Raw genomic sequence first — 23,415 nt, 5'->3', positions numbered from 1 at the left:
ATGAAAACAAAATATTTTGATAGAAAAACATTATTTATAGATTACTCTTCAAGCATTATTGCATCGTGGAAAGGAGAATATAGTCACTTACACTGGAATCCAGGGTTTTCAAACAGGTGTCTTTGTTTGTGTACCCAGAAAGAGAAAACATTAGGTTTGACTTCTAATTGTCTAATCAGGTCAGGTCTGAGTGTGGGGTCATGTCTGTGAGAATAACTCTGCAGAAACCACAAAGATTTCCCCTCGTAGGCGGCAGTGTACTGTAAGTGGTATCGCTCTGAGTCAGACAGAAAATGACAGTGGTATTGCTGTCCCTTTTGTGTATGACTGAGTCAGGACTAGTGGTCTTGAAGGGGAAATACACAGATTTTTCAACACTGCTGTATAATGAAATGATTGTTATAAACAAAGGCGTTCAGAGTGGTTTAATGTGAAACACTTTGTTTTAGGGAAACTTACAGAGTCAGAATTGTTTACAGGGACAGTGGCAGGAATATCTGAAGAGTTTAATACCTTTGAAATCTCCGTCACAGGAAGCTGTTATGTGATATGGTTTTCAATACATTGCCCGATGTCTGAGACATTGTTATACGACAGTTTTGCGATATAGTATTAAAAAATTATTTCATCAGTTTATTTTAATCCATTCATGGTGGAAGGATACATGAAGGGTGCTCTAAGGCAAAAAAGGCCCCAGAAGAAAACTTAATTTTCACAGGAATTTTTCATATTCAAAATCACGTCAAGGGGCGTTCCCCTTTAATGCCACTGCTGGTTCACCTCCGCTCCGGTAGAGGGCGGAATGCTCAGCGCCGCTCTGCCTTCCCGGGGCTGTTTGTTGTTGAAGGCTGGAGGAGGAAGATGATAACTCACTTTACGAGTGTCGATACTGTGAAGCTCTCCGAGTTTATCTGCCGATAAAGTTTATTTTATGCTTCTCCAAAGCTCCTGTAGACGGCTGCGCGGTTCAGTTTGGTAGCGGTTTAATCTAATCTTCATCCAGGGAGCCAGAATGGTGAAGACATGTCGTTATCAGCTGCTTTATTGATCGAGGTAACCTAATGTCATCATTCAAAAACTGTCGGCTCCGAGCGGCACAGCCTCGGAGTAAACGCCCCGTGAGCCGCTTAAGAGTGGAGAGGTTTTAAAGTAGAACCGAAGAACGAGCAGTAATGTCGGGGCTCATGTTAGTGACCTGCTTATTAAAGTGACCCATCATAACACACAGGGTGTCAGAGTTCGGACCGATAATGTCTGTCGCTCTGTCTGTCGCTCTGTCTGTCTCTCTGTCTGTCTATCTGTCTCTCTGTCTGTCTGTCTGTCTGGTCACCAGTCAGTTTGGATCACTTTACCTCAGTTTCTGTAGTGAGAGGATCTGAGCGAAGCAGGAACAGCTGGAGTAATTTATGTTTGTCCTACAGTTTGTTTACATTTAACGGATAAATCGAAAGGATTTGATGGATACTCTTTAGATAAAGATAGAGCTGCTGCTGCTGCTGCTGCTGAATTCCTACAAGGTACAATATACAATAAAACATTATTGCTTAAGCGAGCGTTTGCTTAGGTGACCTAGCTAGATAGTGCACCGTTGGCTTTGCTTAATCTCTTTCGTAAAAGCGAGTTACAGGATTAAGCAGTAACCGATGGCATGTCTGTAGTTTGTTTATTAACCCTTTAACGACCAGATCTGCATTATTAACATTTGCTTTGGTCTATTTGTTTGCTTGACTTGCTTGAGCACAAATCTGGAGATTTTTAAAAACTTTTTTATGTTAAATTTTGAGTTTTATCAGTCTGTTTGATCACCTGTGACTTTTTTTTATCACAAAACAACAAAAAATTTTGATTCTGCATGAAAGTATGAAAATGACATATAATAGAAACTGATCAGTTAGGTATTGATATATATAGCCATCCAGTGTATAACTACACCCTCCATAATAAAAATGTGATGGGCTTTAGCACAAATAAAAAATCTGAAAAAGAAAACTTTATCAGATTATCATCAGAGAAATCAGATTATTTTCACCTTAATGAACATATTTATTTTTAAACAAATTTCAGTTTGTTTTTACCTCATTTACCAAGTGAGATTCAGTGTTTTGATCACACGAGACTGCGTATTTTTTAGCAAAACAATAGAATAGAATAAAAATATGAAAATTATATGTAAGAAATCGGGTTAGATATTCATCCAATGGGTACCAATTTCATCACTTTAGCCCAATCAGAACAAGGTCAGTGGAGTTTCTCTTTGTCATGGTGAAAATATGAATGGGTTAATGAGATTGAGGGCCTGGGGGGCTTGAGGCGAAGGTTAAAGAGCAAGCAGAAGATGCTGTCCTCTTAATTTCTGCTCTGAAGAGAGGGATCAGCGCACCGATGAGATGTTTTTTCTGATGTAGATCTGGAGAGGGATTTTTCCCTTAATGGATTTATTAGCCAGTTGTTTAAGATTCTTGAATTTTCACAAACTCCAGAACCAGAAGGACAATGCCAGTGAGTAAATGTGCCTTCCAGGTGCTTCTGATAAAGGACAAAAACAGAAGCTCTGATGTGACTGCTTGTACTAAAGAATGTTTGTTTTAGTAAACTCTTTTCTTCTTCATTCCACAGATGTCCTATGTGCTGGTTCAAATGCAGTAGGATGATCAAAAGTCAAGAAGATGTAAGATATCTGTCTTTCTCATTTATTTCATATTGTGGCTCTTATAAGAAAATCTTTTTTCACTCTTTGAAAACAGAAAATCTAATAAAGCTGCCCTTTATACACTGTGAACAAACGGACCAATAAAAATATTGAAAGGCAAATGTTTTAACGCTACATTAACAGATATAAAGTCAGAAAGGTTTTTCCTTTCTCTACAGTGTTACTTCTACAAATATACAATGTTTTATTATGGCAGGAGTAATATTTGGTACACATATCAAGAAAATGTGCAAAAGTATGAAAGTGCATGGAGTTTATATTAAGCAATATTTCAGAATGCAAATCGTTTTGGTTCTTATTTCAGTGATGAGAGTTCTACTCCAAGATGGATGTGGATATTTAATAATTCAGTGGCTTACAGTGCAGTTGCTAACATTTTTCAGCAGGCAGTTCTCTTGTTTCAGGGTGATTTGATTTGTGTATTTTACTTGTATTTTCATAATTTTAGGTAAGTTAATGTAACAGCTGGTGTTCATTTCTCTTGGTTCATGGGTCATGAAAATTGCAAACAATGTTAAGAGCAGCATTTTTACATTCCAAAAATAAAATAACTACAAAATAAACTATATAGCACGTGTTCAGAGATAATATATTTTTTTGGTTTTTAACAGGAATTCATTGCTGTGAGGGTTCAGGATCCTCGGGTAGTGAATGAAGGATCATGGAACTCGTTTGTGGATTTTAAAATTTTCCTCCATGTAAGTAGTTTTTATAAGAAACATTTTCTATAAAGGAGCCAACCACTGATTATTTGCAGTGTAAAGAAGAATAAGTGAGTTCTTCTTTGGGTTAAGTTGTATTTGAATTGTGTTTTAACATCTTAATGTATAGCATGTTCATTTTGAAGTACCTTAACTTGGTTTGTACATAAGAAAGGCATTTATTGTATAATGTGAGCTTGTTTTTTTCTCTTCGCTCAAAGACTAACAGCAAGGCATTTACAGCTAAAACTTCCTGTGTGCGTCGCCGATACAGTGAATTTGTGTGGCTCAAGAGGAAACTGCAAAAGAATGCTGGCCTTGTGTAAGTTAAATGTTTATAACCATATTAACAAAGCAAAACAGTGGAATTGTGATAGGTTGTAGCCTGACATCTAAAAAAACTGTTAGTTTACAGATAAAAACATTTTCCCTGTGTATTCATATAAACATAACTTTGTCTCACAGACCTGTTCCTGATCTGCCTGGAAAATCAATATTTTCCTTTAACAACACAGACTTCATTGAAAAAAGGAGAAAGGGTCTACAGACCTTTCTGGACAAGTCAGTATTATCATTGTCATATTAATGTGTGATGTGGTAGATGTAAAGGAGCTGTGGAATGTGATTCTGATTGTATTTTATGGATGTTATACAAGAGGGAAGTGAGGCATGTTGGATAATTTCAGGTTACACTTCTGGTTTTTGTGCCTTTTTTTTTTCTTCAACCCAGTACCCTCTGACATGTTAAGTGTATTGTATTAAGCAGAAGTCAATTCAAAAACCAAAAATGGGAAAAAAAGATGTAATTATTAATATGCGAACTGGTTATGAGAGCAGACTGTTTGTTTCATTCACATCAGCTTGTGATTATGGCAACATTTGATTTCATGCTGTCTTTGCAAAACAGGGTGGTGCACATGACCGTGTGCCTGTCAGATAGCCAGCTTCATCTGTTCCTGCAGACTCAACTTCCTGTAGGCCACATTCAGGATTGCGTGCAGGGCCACACTCCATACAGCGTGACTGATGCCATTCTGACTTACGCCTCCTCCAACCGCGGCTGGGCTCAGGAGGAAGAGGACAGCTCACTGGAGCCTTGCCCAACGCCAATCTCATATGAGTCAGTGGAGAGGTATGGATGGAAATTGTGCAATACCAGCGCTGCATGATATATACTAATTATTGGCACCTCACTAGAAACTGGACAAAAACATTCATAAAAAAAAACAATACATGTTTACCATTTATCTAATAGAAAACATTTCTAATAGAGTTTTATTTTAAGATTGTATTCTCTCAAAAACATGTGGGACAAAATAATTGCCACCCCTAAGCAATAGTTGAAATAAAACCAAACAAAGTTACATCTTTGGAGAGAAGAAAATCTTGATTTTTTTTGTATCTTGGCCTCCAGGAACTCCATTTTTGTGTTTGACCATTTCGTGTTTCCCTGGGGTATTTATATGAGATTACACTAAAATCCAATGTACAATGTACAATCCACTGCCACACGCTGCCTCCCTGACTTTTTATGGAGTTCCACAAAAAAGTCTTTGCTAAATTCATGTGCTAGATTTTTTCTCTGACATTTAGAAAAGTCCCATTGGAACTACAAGGGAAATCATGTGATGATGTCAGATGAGACAGAAATATTACTTTTTGGTCACGCACACCATTGTCACATGTGTAGTGAAAAAAAGTGACTGCATACAACGAGAAGTACATAATACCCACGGTCAAGTATGGTGGTGGATCATCAATACCTTGAAGCTGTTTTGCTGCTAGGGGATCAGAGGAAAACAATGAATTCCACTAAACATCAGAAGATTTTAAATCTGTCTGCGTGTGCCAGAAGGCTAAAGATAGCAAGATACACCAAACACACATCAAAATCCACAATGAAACATATTAACCATTCCACCTTTTCTGGATTATTTTCTATATTATTTCATGCAACATTGTATATTAAAAAGCCAAACTATGTTTTAGTGATCACTTTATTTTAAATACTGTGCCATGCTTTAATGAGTTTTACAAATATAGTGCATTAACTGTTTTTCATTGCAATGGCCCAAGTGTTCCACAACCTCGTAAAAGCATTACAGAAAGCGACTCAGTGCTGTTATTCTCACCATGGGAGGTGTCAATTTTAAGGTTGCCAGTATGTTTGAAACCTGTTTTGGGGGGGAAAGACCTTTTTTGTTCCAAAATACGATGTAAAAATGAAAATATGCATCTAAATCACTTGTTTAAGCCTGAAATATCATGGCATTGTCATGAAGGGTGCCAGTAATTCTGGAGTTGACTGTACATTGGTGACTGATTAGAACATTGGCTGATACATGGGATACATCTGATTTGAATTACAACTGATAGCATGGTGCCCTGTTTATACTCACACAAGGACTGATGGATGTGTAGGCTCTAGTGGGCATTTACATTCTGTTTTAAACTCACTTAAATAGAGCAGAGTGGAAACACCACCAAAGCACCACACATGTAAGATTGGAGGTACTATTCTCTTGCCAGGCAGGAACACCAGTGCTATACTAATAAGGGATGTCCCAAGCCAGTTTTTCCCCCCTCTGCTCGTTTCCGAGTACCTTAAAGTTGACTGTTGGTAGATCCTGATTTGGGCCGATCTTTTTTTTTTGTTTTTTGTTTTTTTTTATAGTAGATAATAGAGCTACATTATTTAGGTAAAATACACTAGTCTGATGATTATTACTGCAGTTTTTAGTATATGCATAATAGGATGTTTTTTTAAGCCCATTTTTAATGATGTTTTAATTACTGGTTATTATTGTCCACTTAATTTGGCTACCAGTTCCTTTAAAGTGCTGAACTCATATTACTCTAATGCTCACACAGTAATCTGTAGTCTTGGTTTTGAATGTAGTGTTGCATGCTAGTTTTAACACTTAAGCAGTGCATGTCACTGCTACTGGTAAGATAACATGGCCTGTGAAGTTTTCCTTTTTAACCAGTTGTGACTTATGAGTGAGTCTTCTTGGGTTTTTTCTAGCCTTATATTAACCTACCACTCTTAAGTCAGGTATCTTCTAAATAGGTAAATGTTTGAAGTAATGGCCATCTCTGATTAATCTGTCATGGCTCCGTAAAATTAATGAGTGATCCATCTTATAAGTAAGTATACATATTATAAAGTGTTGGGAGATGGTGAGCTAATAAAAAACTGTTGATATTTGATATTGGTATGAGACACAGCAAGATTTTAATTATCGTTTATTATTTTTTGCCCATATGTTGCTTATTGGTTCATCCGTAAACAACAATGTACATGTTATACAAGGTTGAATACCAGAGAATGACATGATTTGTTGATTTATAAAAGTAAATCCTATTGGGAAAAAGGTTATCATATTGGGAAAGAAGAAAATATAAAATGTAAAATGTGCTGTAACATTTTATTATTATTTTCTCAATATGTTACATTTTTTGGGCATTAAAATGTACAGAAGTGTGAGACAATGTGTAACTAATTTGCATTTAGATTTACTAAATTACCAAAACGCATCATTTGGCCAGTGGCACCCACATGATTGCATAGAACTGTAGCTGTGTAAGTAATGCATCATCCAGAACTCATTCGACCCATTGACCTTTGTTGTCATTTTCAGCAGCCCCTCTCCCCACGTTCCCACTTTACAAAATGATGAAGCTACAAATGAGTTGGACACCACTGACATCGACTCTGTAGAGCTCCGATTTTCTGAAGCAAATGCAGCTCATGGAGATGGGCAAGAAGAAAGAATAAAGGAAGGGGAGCGGTGTGATGACCTGGTAGTGGAGGTTCACTACCATCACGTTCCTCTTTTGGAAGACACTAAAGAAGAAGCTGATCTCAGCGTGCCAGAGGAGACAACACAAACACATGACAACACAAGAGACGTCAGTGCAGATACAGCCTCACAGGTACATAGTGCAGAGGACAAGTCCCAACCAAAACATGTAGTTAGTAATGATACATGGGTCAGCTTTTTTTTTAAACCACATTCAGCCGCAGTTCTGAGAAGCAGACCAGCTTCATAACTAACTGACTTTAGAATACCATGAAGAGAATGATCAAAACCTGACCCAGAATGCTCTTTAATTATTACTACAGTACAAATATGTTTTCATTTTGGTCGTTTATTATCTTGCAGCAGTCTAAAATTATATTCCTTCAACCAGACACCTGTTGGTTAACCTGTCCACGGTTTCCAAGTCAACCCACCAGTCACTAGGAGCTATTAACGGGGACCAAAACGAGGCCTATTATAAGAAATTACATGGTGTGTGGAAGTGCCTGAGACAACCACAGTGAATACAGTAACAAAGTATCCGTGAGGAAATGGAGAAGAGAGCAGTCCGCTGTAAGTCCAAAGTCCCTTTTGACAAGGATACACTGTTATCTGAAGTGGAAGTAGGTCAGAAGTTCACTATACATTGAGGCAGGTGACCATGAAGATGTACCAGAGGATACAAAACAGTTAGACTATAATAGTTTAAAGATTGAATGTGCTCTAGGCTAGACCTGTCTGGTAGGTCTCTTATCTATGCACTTTGTTCTTTCATAGCAACTGTTGCCAGGTTGGACAGGCTTTACAGAATGTTGGCAGTAATTCCGTTCAGCTTGGGAAACTGTAGCTCACACAGTGCGTTTTTGTCAAATATCTATATTTGGAATGTATTACTAAATTTGAAATGATAAAATGATTTTACGATGGAGTGAAAGGAATATAGTTTTATTGTTTTGTAATAAAGGTTTTTACGCTAGACTTGAGATTACTTCGTGAAAGTTACACCCACTCTCTTCTAACAGTGCCACTGATTTTAAAGTAAAAATGTGGTAAGCTTTGGTTTTTTGAGTGCTGCACTAAAGGTTTTCATGAGCTTTGATGGTTTTTTGCTAAAGCTTTGTCAAACCTGGCAACTTTCAAAGAAATATTGCATCTGTGAGCTTTCTTACATTTTGTAAAAATGCGTTGGTGAATCAGTAATGTGATGTGATTGAATACTGGCCTGCATTATATGGACCAAAATTACACTTTTTTGTTGAATTATTTGATTAATTATAACACCTGCAAAAAAAAAATCACCTGGATCTGTGACTGGCCAGGATGCTCACAGAACACTGTTAAAAATAATGTGTTACAGTCATATTTACATCTGTAAGCCCTCTTCAGTATCAATATTGCCAAAGGGCAGTATTGCAATACGCAGTGAAGGTGTCATGTAACCGAAGATGAGGGGAGAGTGATTATGGTCAGTCAGTATATCATAAATAATTAAGACACTGATGACAAAGTGAATGAAGTAAATTTTAACAATGTTCAGGTACCACACAGATACGCAGTCTCGGGTCTTGTGGCATCACTGATGCAAATACTACTGACATAAGTTTGTGCTTTTCATTCTGCTTAACAAGAGTGAGAAGAAGATTTGTTAGGCTGCCTGGGCAACATCCGAGGGTAAACCCCAAACCGGCTTACCACTGGGCTCTGGGCTGTAAGAGTGCGCACAGTCATGTACAGAAATTCCTGTTGTGCAACTATTGTGATTTTCTTCATTTGTAAGCTCTTTTACTACTTTGGCTAATACTTTTCTCTGCACTGGAATCTGCTGTTAAAGAGGAGATATTAGACAACCACTGAGTGCACAAAACATTATGGACAAATGAGTTTCATATCAGATGAATCCAGGTGAAATCTGGACTTCCAATTGATTCCATCTGTCAAATCCTATACATGAAAGGGGGAAGATCAGGCTAAGTTATTTCTCATATTTAGGTAAAACAGCAACAGGCAAGCACACTGTTGACACTATTGCGCCCATAGGCTTTGTAGGAAAGTCAAAAATGTTGCCAACCTATTTTGAGCTTGTCAGTTGCTCTTTTTGCAAAATATGGAAAATAAATCCGTAAACACTGGAAAGGACTGATTATCCTTTTAATTAAATCTTAGAATTTTACTTGGAAGTTGAAGCACCACAGATGATTACATTGACACTTTTGTAAGCCCGCTTTAAGAGACTCTGTCTTGGGTGACATTAGAGCAGTGGTCACCGACCCTTCTTTTGGAGATCTGCCATGTCCAGCTTTCACCTCCAACCCAAATTCACACCTCATTCAGCTGTTTATGGACTCTTAAAGGCAAAAATCCAATGGATCAGGTGGGGTCTATTAGGGTTGGAGCTGAAGTCTACAGGAAGGTAGATCTCCACGCGCAGGGGTTACATCACCTTTCTGTTTAAAAGTGCTGCTGAATTTTTGAAGATCAGCAGATTCCCTTGTGAATCTGGAATACCACCAATGAACATTCATTAAATGGCCAACCAGCAGTCAAAATGGCTAATTGTTGAGAAGGGACACAGTGTCACTGATGCTAAGCATCATTCTTATGAAGCAAAAAGCCACTGGAGTGCAAACAGCACCTCCTGGTGGAGAATCCTCAGCTCTCTAACTGAGAGTGAAATGAGTGAACAAGTGACAACAGTTTGGCGTGAACAGGCTGTTCACACTCACTCAATTTCCATATAACATTCATATATTCACTGTTGGAACAAAACTTTGTATCACCAAAATGGAACTGTGCTCCATGTATTTCTAAGATTTGTTTGTGCAGATTAATGACCTTTGAAACAAAGTTAAGAGGGGCCAGGAGTAATTGCATGAACATGATAAATTCAGGCAAGCGGAAGCTGTTCTGTGGTCAAAATAACATTTTAGGAAGGCATCCATAATGTTTGGTACAGTCAGTTTATTTGTCGATGTGCTGATTCTTCTATTGATGTTTGTAATCCACTGGTGCAATATTCCCAGTCACAAGAAAGGTCGTTTACAGGAGGCGTGTTAACTTGGCTGGTTTGAAAATGTAATGAAGTGCTCATTGTGTTGCTGTGAAGAGTTATACAAACCAAACTGCACATATAATAATTAGGATAGAGTTATGATAGAAGAATGTTCAAGTTCTAAATTATGTTCTCAAAGTGATATTAATCAGCAGGCCAAAAATGAAGCTGTGCCATATACCACCTGGGATATCTATATGATTAGATTGTAGAATTGAACAATCGACATTCTCTTCGAAGAGTGTTGAGGTTATGCAATACGTGGTGTGGCTTAACTCTTACAGCCTTCAGAAGGGGCATGTTCTGACCTGCATCTTGCTGGACCAATAGTACCTTGGCTGTGATAAAGTTGTAAGGAAAACAATTTGTTTAAAAAATAGATAAGCCTCTGTGCATTTTAACTCTGCTGGATTACTTCATCAGCTTCAGTCACATGAGCAGAGCTACGTCAGTCTGTGAGAGAGTCCATGCTTACTGATAAACTGCATGATAACTGCTAACAGGTAAACAAGAATAAACCATACTAGCACACAGCGTTCATGATGTAAATAAGGATGCCGTTCTAAAATGGTATGAAGATGCACTGAGATGATGGGAATGATGTTACTTCCCGGTAGTTGACTTTCAATCTGTTTCACAAACGCTGCTTAGAATGTCAGTTGTGATCATACTGAGAAATACTGACAGAACACTGCAGAAAACAACAAGAAAGGGAACTTTTTCTTTTCTTTTTTTTCAAACGTTATGGCTAATACTTTATATGATTTTTTTGCATAGGTTATAGGCATATAGTATACCTTAAAATGATGTACATTTCCCTGGTTTACATGGATTTTGCAGAAGGGTTTATTTGCAGGGATAGTTTAGATGGGAAAGCATTCAGTTCTCAAATATAGCAATTTATTTTTCCTTTTAACAGATGTTAAATTTTTTTTGTCAGGTTTATATCACTGTACCTTGTGATTTTATTTGAATATATTAAACAAGGATGTTGAAGGCCAAACCTATCTGTGCACAGAGCCTCAAAGCTGCAAATGTTTGAAATTATTAATGTACTTACTAATGGCAAATAAAGAGAATGAAAAATAACTGAGTACCGTTTGTCTGATAGAAAGTCCCTGATTCCAAATGCATGTTGTATATTTCAACAATCATTTAAGAATTTCTTTACTACTTCATATTGTTTGGTTACTGGAAAGATTACATTTCAGATTTTTTCTTTTGAATTGTTTCGCCCAGTCTGACCACATTATTAGAGTAATACAATGGGAGAGTTTCCCAATTCACTCTTCACACTATACTCTTAGCAAAAATTGTTCTATATAGTACCAACAAAGGTACTCTGTTTGGTGCTATCTAAAACCATTTTAAAAGGTTTATTAAAGAACCATGTACAATAGTTGTCCATCATAGAGAAGAATCATTTAATCATAGAAATTCTATTTATGTATTCACCAATCACTGTTCTATACAGAACCAATGTTTTCACTAAAGAACTCTTGAAGAACCATTTTTAGGTAGCTAAATAGGGGTGTGTGGTACACCCCAATCAGTGACCTACAAAGTTCATAATGGCCTGTCAAAAGGGACAACAGCATTATAAAACAACTGAGTCCGTTCTGCTTGGACTGACACTCGTTGCCCACCAGGTGAAATGTTTGACCTCCTAACTCTAGATATACACTGACCTGATTTTTGATCAAGCAAAGCATGATCAAAAAGTAAATGACACCATAAATGGAACAAAACCTGAAAGCTTTAAAACTGTTAAAAGCTTTAAAACTTTTCAGGAGAAGGAAAAAATATTCTGGCCTTGAACTGATAGCAACAAAAAACTTTATGACCAACATTTTCTCAACATTTTTAAATTCCTACTTTATTTATGCAAAACAAATAATTTATATAAAAGAATCTGTGAAAATTTGTGAATACAGCATCAAATATATCACAACATGACATAAAGAGGCCGTATTACAAGATTGCAAAATGATAAATACCTTCAAGGTACTTTAAAGTATTAAAGGGTAATTCCAGAGTTTTTTTTTTTTTTAAATTGCATATCTCCATGGAGAGCCAGATGTAGCAGAGATGTGTCACTCTCCTTTGTTTTGTCACACTAATACCGTAAGTATGGGACAGCAGCCCGAGTGCCGATACACATATAAGAAAACCAGCCATTAAACAGCACAACAAAAGAAACTTAAATAAATGTTAATGATTAAGTAAAATAATAAAACAACCAAATTGGTAAAATATTGAAAGCTTAAAAATCTCAAAAAATAAAATATAAAACAATTACATCAACTAAAATATGAACAAACAGAAGTCAAATAATAAAAAATTAAAAATTGAAAATGCCTTGAGGATAAAAATGAGGTCTGCTTTAGATTGGTCTGCATGTTATTCCAGGTTACAGGTGCACAGTAGGTAAAACTTGGTTTTCCAAACTCAGCTGGAACCAACAACATAATTAAATCATTCGAATGTGTTCTGTAAGGGCCTGGATTACAGGACTACAACAAAGTAATGTAAGGACGTGAAAAAATACAAAGGTCTTGATAAATACATAAAATCCATGCCTTACACAGAGAGAGGGCCAGCCGACCTTAACATGCAGCTCACAATGAGATGTACTGTGATTGTCGCAGGTAATAAGTCCTAAAGCAGAGGGATTCAAAGTACAAGGGCCTAATAATAGAAGCTGAAAAATGCATGTAAAAAATGTTACCGTAGTTGTTACCGTAGTTGTTGGGCCTCAATAAATAACCTTCTATAATGCAGAGAAGAGCATGTTTTATTCCTATAAAAGAAACCATTTCTCCATAATTTGCTCACAAGATTAGTTACACAGTATTTAAAAGAAATGTTATCATCAATCCCTATTCCAAGATACATGTATCCTGTGATTCTTTCAATATTTGTAGCACTTTCGGAAGAGATGTAGAGCTTATCATAGTCTCTGGAAAATAATGTATTTAGCTTTGTCTGCATTAAGAACTAATTTATGGTTATTGAGTGCAACGGGTAAATCATTAAAACAATGCTGAAGGGATTTAACAGCAGAATGTACAGTATCTGCAGAACAGTACAAGACCATCATCAGCATAAAGATGTACATTATAGCCAGTTACAGAAGAAACAAAATTGTCAATAAATTGTAAATAGAACAGATCCCAGAATTGAGCCTTGTGGGACTTAGTAATCTGCACAAATTCAAATGTAACATCTCCCACAGTCTCACACCGCTGTCTGTCCGTGAGGTAACTGATCAAATCCACTACCAGCAAGTCTTGATACGGCCTTCCAGACCGTATGAACTATCCCACTTAAAATTGAAAGATTATAAATATATGTTATGTAGCCAAATACTACTGGAGCACATCACATCAGTTAAATTATGAATGGGTACTAAATTACACAACATTGTATCCACCAGAAAAATGTTCTGGAAAAAACATATTCTAATCTATGTTAATTCTTTGTCTTAAAAATTCTCTAGAAGCTTTAAACTCCATTATGTTCAGATTTCCTTCACTTGGGTGGGGTTAACTGGCAGGAATATTAAGTTTACAAATAGAGGACCAGGACTATTCAGTATCTTACTGAAACAAATGTTATTCCAAATAGGAATGGGTTGTATTTCACAATACAGGATTTCTCATTTAGCCACATAAGCTCAAAGTTCAGGACCATCCAACATTGATGTTCCTCCGTTCTTCCCCAATAAGACAGGCTTAACTTTAGGCTTAAGTTATCTGGCTAAACTAAGAAATCCTGATTTGTGAAATACCCCCTGCTCCCTTTCCTGCCCTGCGTAGTTTGTTTTTCTCTACTCTTACACATTTTAGCTATAGTGTTGGCTAATAATATCTCCTTTCTTGAACTAAAATGTTTGCAGTGGAGCAGGTGAAAGCACAAGAACATGCAGTACAAAAGGTCAGCTACAGTGTCAAAAAGCATGTACACTGACCATGTTGCTTTAAAAGGTCACCATAAGGATAGATCATTCATAACCAAGTTGTGTACATCCAATTAAAAAAATAAAACTTTTTATATAAACTATTTTTATCATAACTTGTAATATTGCCCATAAATGCAGCTGTTTAGCTGTGTGTAGCAGCACTTTTTTTCCCCATACATGGTATTTATTGACTTTTTACCAATTTTACAGTTATGGCCAATAAACAAACAAAAGTTAACCAAACACACATAAAACAATTAGCTATGTAAGTAATTAAGTAGGTAAAAATAATACATTAATTAAAAACAAACAAACAGAAATAGTAAGTCAAAAACAACAATAAATAGGGAAAAAAAACAGGTAGACTACGTACAGCGCAGTTAGACAATAAAGCTGGACTGGGTACATATCAGTTCGACAGCAGAACATTTCAGTATTGGGCACAGATCATTGGCAACTAGCAAAAAGAGGCCCTTAGGCAGTATCAGATCTGTGAAAAGAAACATGTATGCACATCTTTTTTTTTAAAAAAGTCAATTTGTAATCTTATAACAACTTGCTAATGTCTAGCTGTGGTAAGTAGTGTAGGAAGGGATTGCATACCTTTTTAAATTTAGACTGTTTGGCTTTTAATATATATGTTACTTTTTCCACTGACAAACAAATGGAGATATTCTTTATCCACTGCATAATGGAGGGCCCCTCTGTTCTTTTCCAAAATAAAGCTATCAGAAGTTTTTCCTCTAGAATACGTCAGTCAATTTACATGCGCTGCTTCCAATAACAAGACTGTCAGGGAAAATACCCCCCCCCAAAAAAATTAAGGTTTCAGAGGTAAATCTACCAAAACCATGTGGAAAATAGCTTGCAACACTTCTTTCCAGAACTTGTGGGCTACACAGCAACTCCACATGCAATGCAGCAACATACCTTTTAAGAGTGAACATTTCATGCATTACTCAGGAATGTTGCCATTAAATTTATTCAGTTTTACTGGGGTGATGTATGTTCTCATAATCCAGTTGTATTGTATTAGCTTCAGCTGGCTATTGATGGATCTTGTCTGAGCATCTAACCATATATTCGTCCAGGCCTCAACTTGTAGATCTTCTTTCCAAGAGTCAAGTTTAGAATCTGAGGACTCTAAGCTAGACATTAACATGTTATAAAATGATGATACCAATCCTTTAGACAGGGGAGATTTTGAGTTCTGAAAACTTTGAGCCTTGGTGAGACAAAATGAAGCTTCTAAGTAGCAGGTATTTCAAAAAAGTGCTTTATTGGAATGCCAAACTTGGTTGAAATCTCTGAGAAGGGCATTAGTACATTATCTGAAAGGACGTTTTGTCCTAATAGAAAGACATTCTATTTCCACCCAAGTGGGAAATGCTTCAGGAGAGAAGTAATACGTCATTGTTCGTAATTGGGCTGCCCATTAGTACCACTGCATACTGGGAAACTAAAGGCCCCCCATTGTCCAGTAAGTATAGTAATGACAAGCAGACCCTGGCTCGCTTATTATTTCAAATAAAATTTATGAAGAGCTTTCTAAGGATTATAAAGAGAAAATGTGGGGGGTGGAGTGGAATATCCTGAAATAAGTATAGTATTTTAGGCAGTATGTTCATTTTCATTATATTTATACAGGCTATTAATGAGATGGGTAGAGCTCTCCATCTTTCAAAAGATTTGGAAATAGATTCCAAAAGAGGCTGATAGTTGACCCTGGAAATATCATCAATATCGGTTGTAATTTTGATTCCTTGTCTTTCATAATTATTTAATAGTAGGATGGATGACTTGGTTTGGTTTATTTTGTTACCTGAAAATTTCCCAGAGTGTCACAGATTGTAGTAAAGATGGAATGGATTTCTTTAAGTCTGACAGGTATATTACATCATCTGTATATAGGGCTATTCGGTAATCTGATCCGCCTAATTCAACACCCAATATATTGCTATGTGATCTTATGACTAATGGCTCAATAATCAAAATGAATAACAGAGGTGATAGTGAACAACCTTGTCTAGCACCTCTTTGGATGTTTACACTCTTAGGAACTGCTGTTAGTCAATATTTTGTGTACCTGCCCTTGGGCCACTGTCCTGTACTTCTTGTATTAGTGTGAAGGAACAAATGGGGGTGGCACAACATCATCGGCTACAACTCCTACTGACCCAATGGTTTGGATTTAAACAAAGGCATTCAGTGAGGTTTGAGAGAAACTTACTGAGATTTTCTTTACAGTGGTGCTGATACAAACCAGGAGTGACAATGGCTATTTTATTTACAACCAAAACCACCAGCGAACCTACACGTGTCTTCTGAATTTTTATATCACTGATGTCAAACTAAGTGATTAGGATAACAAAATAATAACTTGACGGAAAGAAAAACATACTTCACTTTTAAAGTAAGTCAGTGGAACCAGGCTTTTTTCCAAGTAATTTTGGGCCATTTCTTTTGGTCCATTCATTATGAATTTTACACACAATTTAAAGTCCTGGAAATGGACATACAAGGTTTTCCTGGTACCGACACCAGTGATATGTTGATAACAGTAAAGTAGAGGTAAATAAGTTTCATTTTGGGGACTATTTTAATGATTGTATATATTATTTTATTTATTATTTTTATTTTTAATAGTTGTGCTATTTGGTTCTGTATATGAAATATTTGGCTGACTGCTTCACAAACAGTTGCAGGGCTTATTTGACTCTATGGCATCGGCAGGCAGGGTTGTGTGGCTGGCAGCAGGGCACTGCCGCATGTGTTATGGTGTAGTCTGCAGTAGATATATTGTCTGTGGCAATATCCCATAATAGAGCCTCCCGTTCTCTCTCCACTTCCTTCAGCACAGTCTGATACTCCTCACTGGTGGGGTCTAATGGTGACCCCTCTGCTTCATCCTTATACAGGTCAAAAAGCAAAGGGGGATCATGAAGCTCTGGCTTTCCGCTTCCTCCACCACAGGCTTCAGCACCACCTGAGAAAATTAAAACAGCAGTTCCTTAATATCTGACTAATTACCAGTTCCAATGAGAACCTGCAAATAAGTCACTATGTACATACCTGCATACAGGAAAAGAAAAAAAAGAAACTGTGTTTAAAGAACAGATCATCACTGTCCTAACAAAACCTTTATCTTGGAGAAGATAAAAGAGAAGGAAGAAACTATACATATGTGTATATGTACAATTATGTAACAAAAAAGTCATTTTCAACCATTTCTAGTGGTCATGAAATTTTCATATAATATATTCCCTTAAGGAATAAAAATTTCGGTTGTGAAATGAAGCAATGAAATACACCTTATTATTACACCTTAAATACACTCCATTTTAACTGGCAGGACAAAAGCCCTTTGTAATGGTAACATTAACCCTGACCAGGTTTGTTGCTATAATTGTAGTCAGGTCACTAATGTCAAACTGAATCCATTTTAAAGCAATAATAAGCAGCATTTGTCATGGTATCAGAAATGAACCGAACCTACACTGATTAGAGGCATTTCACCAGAACACTCCCACCATCAAGTCTATTATGGTTAAGCAATGTTCATTCTTCATAGTATTTCCTGTGGTTTATTTCTTCTTTAAGGAATAGAACTGATCATTCAAATTCAGTAAGAAATTAAAACAGAGACCTGTAATGTAAAAGGCCTTGTGACGCCCCAGTCTGACAGTCTGCAGGTCTCCAAATTGCCCGGCTGCTCCACTGTTTGGATGCATGAGACTCTGAAGATGGAGAACAACTGTAGTTACAGTGTGTGCTATACAGAGAGTTGCCAGTTTATTAGATACACCCACTTTGTATATATACTCATTAACAGGTACACATTCCATACAGGTGCACTTTGAAGGTATACAAATGCCATTCCCTGTAAACCTATTTTAGTCAGGAGCACTACATCCACTGTGCAAATCACAGCAACACTACACAGCCATTTCATTGCAAGTTGTCATTTATTTTTCAATTAGAATATTTTTATTTAGAATTTTTTTGTCTTTATTTATAAAAACTAACATACTGTTGTATCTTACATATATGCATTAACAGTGGCTAGATCCCCACCACAGTCAAATCTGTTATATAGCAGTGAGCATACATAGTTTTGTATGAAAGAAATCAGAACATTACTTCATGACGTTACATCTTAGTAGTTTCATTTTTTTTGTGTTTTAGTACTAAAATACTCAGTTTCATTTCAAATATTTAGATAAAATATATATTTTTCATATTCTTTCTATTTTTGCCCAATATAGCCCCAAGACAATGTCGCCCAAAAAGGATAATCAAATAATAAGACATTTTAAAATGCATTTTTAGTTTAATAATCAGTTCTGTTTTACATAAGAAAATTTAATCAAACTTTTTTTAATGTTACTCTCAAATGTGCGCAAGAAGAACCTTTTCCAACATGGTATAGATCACAGTTTCTACCTTATACCTTATGTCCTGAATCAGAGTCATGGAGCAGAACGTTTGTTATATCAAGGCCATCATAATGTCTGTCTGATGGTGGCGCCACACCAGCTAGAGAAAGGATTGTAGGGAAGATGTCTAAACCACTGCAGATGAGGAAGAGAAACAAACAGTCAAGTAAAGCCAGAAAATAGTTGTCATTACATTTATCAGCGCATGAACAACCACTCATACCTAAGCAGCGCATTGCTGGTGGTGTTGGGTGATATTTTCCCAGGCCAGGTGACCACTGTTGGAACTCTGTGGCCCCCTTCCCATGTGGTCCTTTTGGCTGAGCCTCCACCTTTTCACAAAAAATAATCACTTAATTAGTTCCTTTAAAAAAAAAAATTTTTTACATGTACACAAAGTCATAAATGATAATCAATTAGTGATCATTCTGCTTCAGATCATCACATTTCATGACAAAGCTGCGTTCTTTCCAATGATATAAATATTTTAACATGTACATAGACAATATGGGATTTGAAATGTGTGTCATGTTTTGTGCTTCATAAATCAGAAAACTTTATTAACATCAGTCTAACTGGCACAGAAGTACTGTCAAATAAGCAATTAATACCAAAATTCCTTGAGTTAATATACTTTTAGTTTGGATGCTCTGATTGCCCTTTTGTTTTCCTGCATATTCTGCAATAACTTGGAAAAAAACATGCATCTCTGTATCAGCTGTTTCTTTAAACACACTGTAAAACAAAGAACAACTGAAAATTTCTCACATCTAGCTGAAAGTGTATTGCTAAAAAGTTGTTAAACATTTCTAAGAATTCAAAGGAATTATTTCAAGTTTGTACATTCTACTGTGGCACTCATGAAGCAAAAAATTACTGGGACATTGGCATTATTTCCTTAACGTATTAAGCAAATCTGAGACGGCCTGTCAGGAGGTCAAGTGCAATCACACTGTGGATGTAACTTTCTATTTCAGACTATTATAAACACATAATTACATTGAAACATTGTATATCAGTGGTTTTGATTATTACCTCTGCTGGTCTGCCACCTCCCCACAAAAGGCCCTGAACTTCCTGCAAACTGGCATTTCTGCTCCCAGGGGCCATTATCACCTGAAAGATGCACACTGAGACCTCAGATCCACAGTCCTCCTGAATTCTGAAATGCATTAACCTTATTAATGTTTTATCAGCGCTAAAATAAAAGTTACATTCATTATTCACTATGAACTGTAGAAAGCCACCACCACCACTACCATAGCACCCACAGGACTTCGTTCACAGCTAATATTGACAGCTCTAAATGACTCACCAGTGAACCATATGAGCGTGTTTTCCATGCTAAAGGCCTCAGTGGCAAGCTTTATAGACCCCACCAAACTGTCCATATCACTGAGACTGGCAGAATAGGCGTCCTTTTCAGTCACATTTAGAAAGCCGTAATGGAACAGAGGAACATGCATATGCGCCAGAGCCACATACAACAGGAAAGACTGCCCTCTGTTCCTGGACAAACAAAACAAGAAAAGACTGTTTACATAGCAGTGCCATATCCCAATCTGGTCAGACTGTCTCTTGTCAAGCTAGAAGGCAATTTTTACACTTATTCATAGATCACCAGCAGCACAGAGTAAGAAACAGCAGTGTTTCCACATTAAGCATAAAGCATAAAATGAATACCATTACATTTCTTTAGTTTTTTTTCAAAACTCTTATGTTTTTAACATAACACATGCTGACTGGATATAATTTACTGAAGTGTTTTACAATATACTACATCTTTAAAATAAAATACATGATATGACGTACTGTATTATACAAGACTGCAAGATATGAACTCTGATATACGAAAGAAGAAGGAACAAGCAACTAAATTATTCACATGGTTGTGTTTGTATCACAAGTGATGTGAACGCCTTCAACTCAGCTGTCTCGACATTTACTCTGAAGTATAAGGCAGTAATGTGAAATAGGAGAAGCTAGGCAGAAAATACCGCACCAACTTGTGATCTATCCTTGGACTATGTCAGAGGTCAAAGTCACAGTTCTCTGCTTGATCGGTCAAACTAAACAGGCCTGTTTGTAGATTAAGCATGTCATACCAGATCAAAGTCCTGCTTCTGAGACAAATAGTTGCTTATACAGTCCATTCAAAATTAGGGTCCAGTTATTAGTCACTATTAGACTTGGCTGTAAACCTTATATTAAACCTTATAATTATGAAAAAGAGAATAGGTAGGATACTCAAAGGCAAAGATGATGAAGAATACCAGGCCATGGGATGAAGACCAGAAGTACAAGTTAACCAGTTACTTACTTTGTCAGAGCAAACTGAAGTGACGAATCAAGTGATTTTAAGGACACAATGAGACCCACTGCCCTGGACAGTATTCCATCATTCACGACTCATCACGCACTAGGAATGTACGAATGGAATTGGCCGAGATCAGAACTGGTCAAATTTTGCTCCAATCAAGCAACTGGCAATCAGCCAATTAATTGTTTTTTATTTTTCTCTATGTGTTGCCAATTTATGGTATAAATAATGTGAGGCTTGTAAGTACACTCATGCTGTGTTTAAATGCTGCTGCTTCATCTGTACCAGTACACTGCAGCACAATTAAACATTACTCATTGTGCTAAATAGTGTTACCTCTCACTTTCTATGTAGCACCTTCAATGATTTGTTATTTATAAGGAACATTCAATAAATTAGACAAAAAATTTAACAATTAAGTATTCAGATCTTAGATTTAACAGAAACTCTTATGATCTATTATAACCCAAAGCAGACATTGAGATGCATACAAACTCATCACTTATAGGGTACTTTCTAATGAGAGATGTCTGTCCCAAACCCAAACCGCTACATTTCAACTTATAAAAGCAATATTTAAAATGTAACATTTGGTAAAGTTTTGGTACAGTTATGATTGTTTTGGTAGTGACAAAATTTAATGTTGAATCATATGTTTTAATGAAATCAAATAATTAAGGTAAGGTAAATATATTTCCTAGTGTCTGAGTGTCCTAACTTTTCTCCAGGAGGCCCAAATTTTCAAAGGACCATTAATACTGAAAAGCAGCGTGATGGGGATGCTTGCCATGTCTCTTCTCAACCATGCCACAGACAACTCCCTGATTTTCTAGAAGATGAGAGAGTCCGAGAACTCATATCACTCCCATTATGAACTGTGCTGGCTGTCTTTATCTTTCAGGATAGATTTTAGTTCTGCTACTAGTTTTTAAAGCTTAAATGTCCCTAAAGCACCCACTTGCATCACACAGTGTCTCTTTATGCTCCAGCACTTGATCTTAAATCTGCAGATACAAATACCTTCTGCAAAATACAGAAAATATTATTCTGCTTCTAAACTGTGGAGCACATTGTGTTAATTTTTTGTTAGACAGTCAAGTTCAGTGGATGCTCCCGGTTGCTGCTGTTACATCTCCTTATGCCACCATCAGGGTGACTAACATCTCCAAAAGTTTGTGCATGTGATGCAGTTGAGAAACTAATTAAAGTTATTATCTCACTTTTTGGCCATATGTGTAACTGTGGGTTGTTAAAAAGTAAAAAAAAAATTCATTAGGTTTTCATAGGTATTCCCATCTTTCACTAGCCATGAATAATCAGTTCTATAATGTGTTTTTTTTTTCTTTTTTTCTTTAGTCATGCTGCGGTTTGGAGGAGCATCTTCACTACCGGCATGGCTGGCAGCCATAACTTCTCAGTGTTGGATGTCAGAAGAGCAAGATTGACAGCTTCTGTATCACCATGGATGGGCATCTCATCCCACGCCAGGCAAACCGCTTCTTTTGGGGGGTTGATGAACTTTTCAAAGCACGTTTTGTGTTTGATTTGTCTTACGATGGTACATTTGTAAATGGAAGATGACATGCCAGTCGTTTGTCAAATAAGTGATATACTTTTGGTTGAAGATCCCGTTTTATTATTGACAAGTTAGCCATTCACTGAACATTTTGATTTCCATCATTACACATTCAGTGTAAATTTCATAAATCATTTGATATTCAAAGCTCATTTGATGTTGCACATGGAAGCTTATACATGATTTAACCAGTATTTTAATTTAACTGTATGAATAACTACAAGGAAGAAAAAGCAAAAATAAATGTTTATTTTGAAAATTTAGTTCTTTGTAATTCATTCTTGTAAAAAAATTTAACCGCTTTTCAGTGTAGATATCTTACCAATTCAGAGAGTGAAACTAATACTATACGGAGCCAATAGTAAAAACATAACTCAGTGTTATTTAAAAAACCAACTCTGACAAAGTGTTAAATGTTTAACTATTTTGAAAGTATTCACTTAACTCTGAAGAGTATGGAGCTAAATAAACCCTAATAAAGTGCTGAAATCAACTCTGTGGGAGTTGATTCAACACTGGACTTTGCTGTGGAAATCAGAATCAGGCTCAGCCATAAAAATTCATGATCTGTGCACATGTACTGTTCAGCAGTTTCCATATAACCATGACCATTAGAAATAAAGATGGGGTACAAACCTAGCAGTGAAAATCTGACTGATCGCTGCTTTAGCGTATTGTCCTGTAAGGTCCCAGAGGTCCAAGGGTTGTTCAACAATAGTCTGGTTTTCAAAGAGAGGTAATGCTATTTTAGTGTGACATCCTCCACGCTTCCTGTTGAGTAGAAATTCGGCAGTTTTTATTAATGGGATCAATATAAATCAGTGTGGATTGTAGAACCTAACTCTATATGCCTCAGATA

At 36.6% G+C, this 23,415-nt stretch overlaps 2 protein-coding genes across 12 annotated transcripts in view; one reads left to right on the top strand and one right to left on the bottom strand.

Annotated features, from left to right (window-relative positions):
• The first annotated feature begins 830 nt into the window (after positions 1–830).
• On the top strand, positions 831–22,819 carry snx11 (sorting nexin 11). Of its 5 annotated transcripts, none has more exons than XR_001859224.2 (8): positions 831–1,053; positions 2,617–2,668; positions 3,322–3,408; positions 3,633–3,733; positions 3,877–3,972; positions 4,319–4,543; positions 7,053–7,787; positions 22,337–22,819. XR_001859224.2 is itself a non-coding variant. In XM_017725334.2 (8 exons), the coding sequence occupies exons 2-8, from the start codon at positions 2,624–2,626 to the stop codon at positions 7,618–7,620; spliced, it is 864 nt and encodes a 287-aa protein (XP_017580823.1). In that variant the 5' UTR covers positions 831–1,053; positions 2,617–2,623; the 3' UTR covers positions 7,621–11,357. The 5 variants fall into 5 exon arrangements, 4 of the variants coding, with proteins under 4 accessions (XP_017580823.1, XP_037400151.1, XP_017580822.1 ...); XM_017725334.2 differs by lacking the exon at positions 22,337–22,819 and having other exon boundaries at positions 7,053–7,347; positions 7,606–11,357; XM_037544254.1 differs by lacking the exon at positions 22,337–22,819 and adding an exon at positions 1,422–1,517 and having other exon boundaries at positions 7,053–11,357.
• Positions 15,484–23,415, bottom strand: part of arsg (arylsulfatase G) — a 14,109-nt gene continuing 6,177 nt past the window's right edge. For all 7 annotated transcript variants that reach the window (XM_017725321.2, XM_017725319.2, XM_037544253.1 and 4 more), the window contains 7 exons: positions 23,193–23,327; positions 19,976–20,169; positions 19,696–19,776; positions 18,884–18,992; positions 18,675–18,795; positions 17,871–17,961; positions 15,484–17,210 (listed from right to left, as the gene is read on the bottom strand). In XM_017725321.2, coding sequence (XP_017580810.1) covers positions 16,933–17,210; positions 17,871–17,961; positions 18,675–18,795; positions 18,884–18,992; positions 19,696–19,776; positions 19,976–20,169; positions 23,193–23,327 — 1,009 coding nt within the window. In that variant the 3' untranslated portion in view covers positions 15,484–16,932. The remainder of the gene's footprint in view (positions 17,211–17,870; positions 17,962–18,674; positions 18,796–18,883; positions 18,993–19,695; positions 19,777–19,975; positions 20,170–23,192; positions 23,328–23,415) is intronic.

Source organism: Pygocentrus nattereri, chromosome 13, assembly GCF_015220715.1.
Source record: "Pygocentrus nattereri isolate fPygNat1 chromosome 13, fPygNat1.pri, whole genome shotgun sequence".
NCBI classification, from domain to species: Eukaryota; Metazoa; Chordata; class Actinopteri; order Characiformes; family Serrasalmidae; genus Pygocentrus; species Pygocentrus nattereri.
This window is presented reverse-complemented; position numbering and strand designations above follow the sequence as displayed.

Coding starts and splice junctions, on each gene's coding strand:
- snx11 (XM_017725331.2), top strand. CDS start 2,624: ATGTGCTGGTTCAAATGCAGTAGGATGATCAAAAGTCAAGAAGAT. Junction 3,973..4,318: donor CTACAGACCTTTCTGGACAA/GTCAGTATTATC, acceptor TTTGCAAAACAG/GGTGGTGCACATGACCGTGT. Junction 4,544..7,052: donor TCATATGAGTCAGTGGAGAG/GTATGGATGGAA, acceptor TGTCATTTTCAG/CAGCCCCTCTCCCCACGTTC.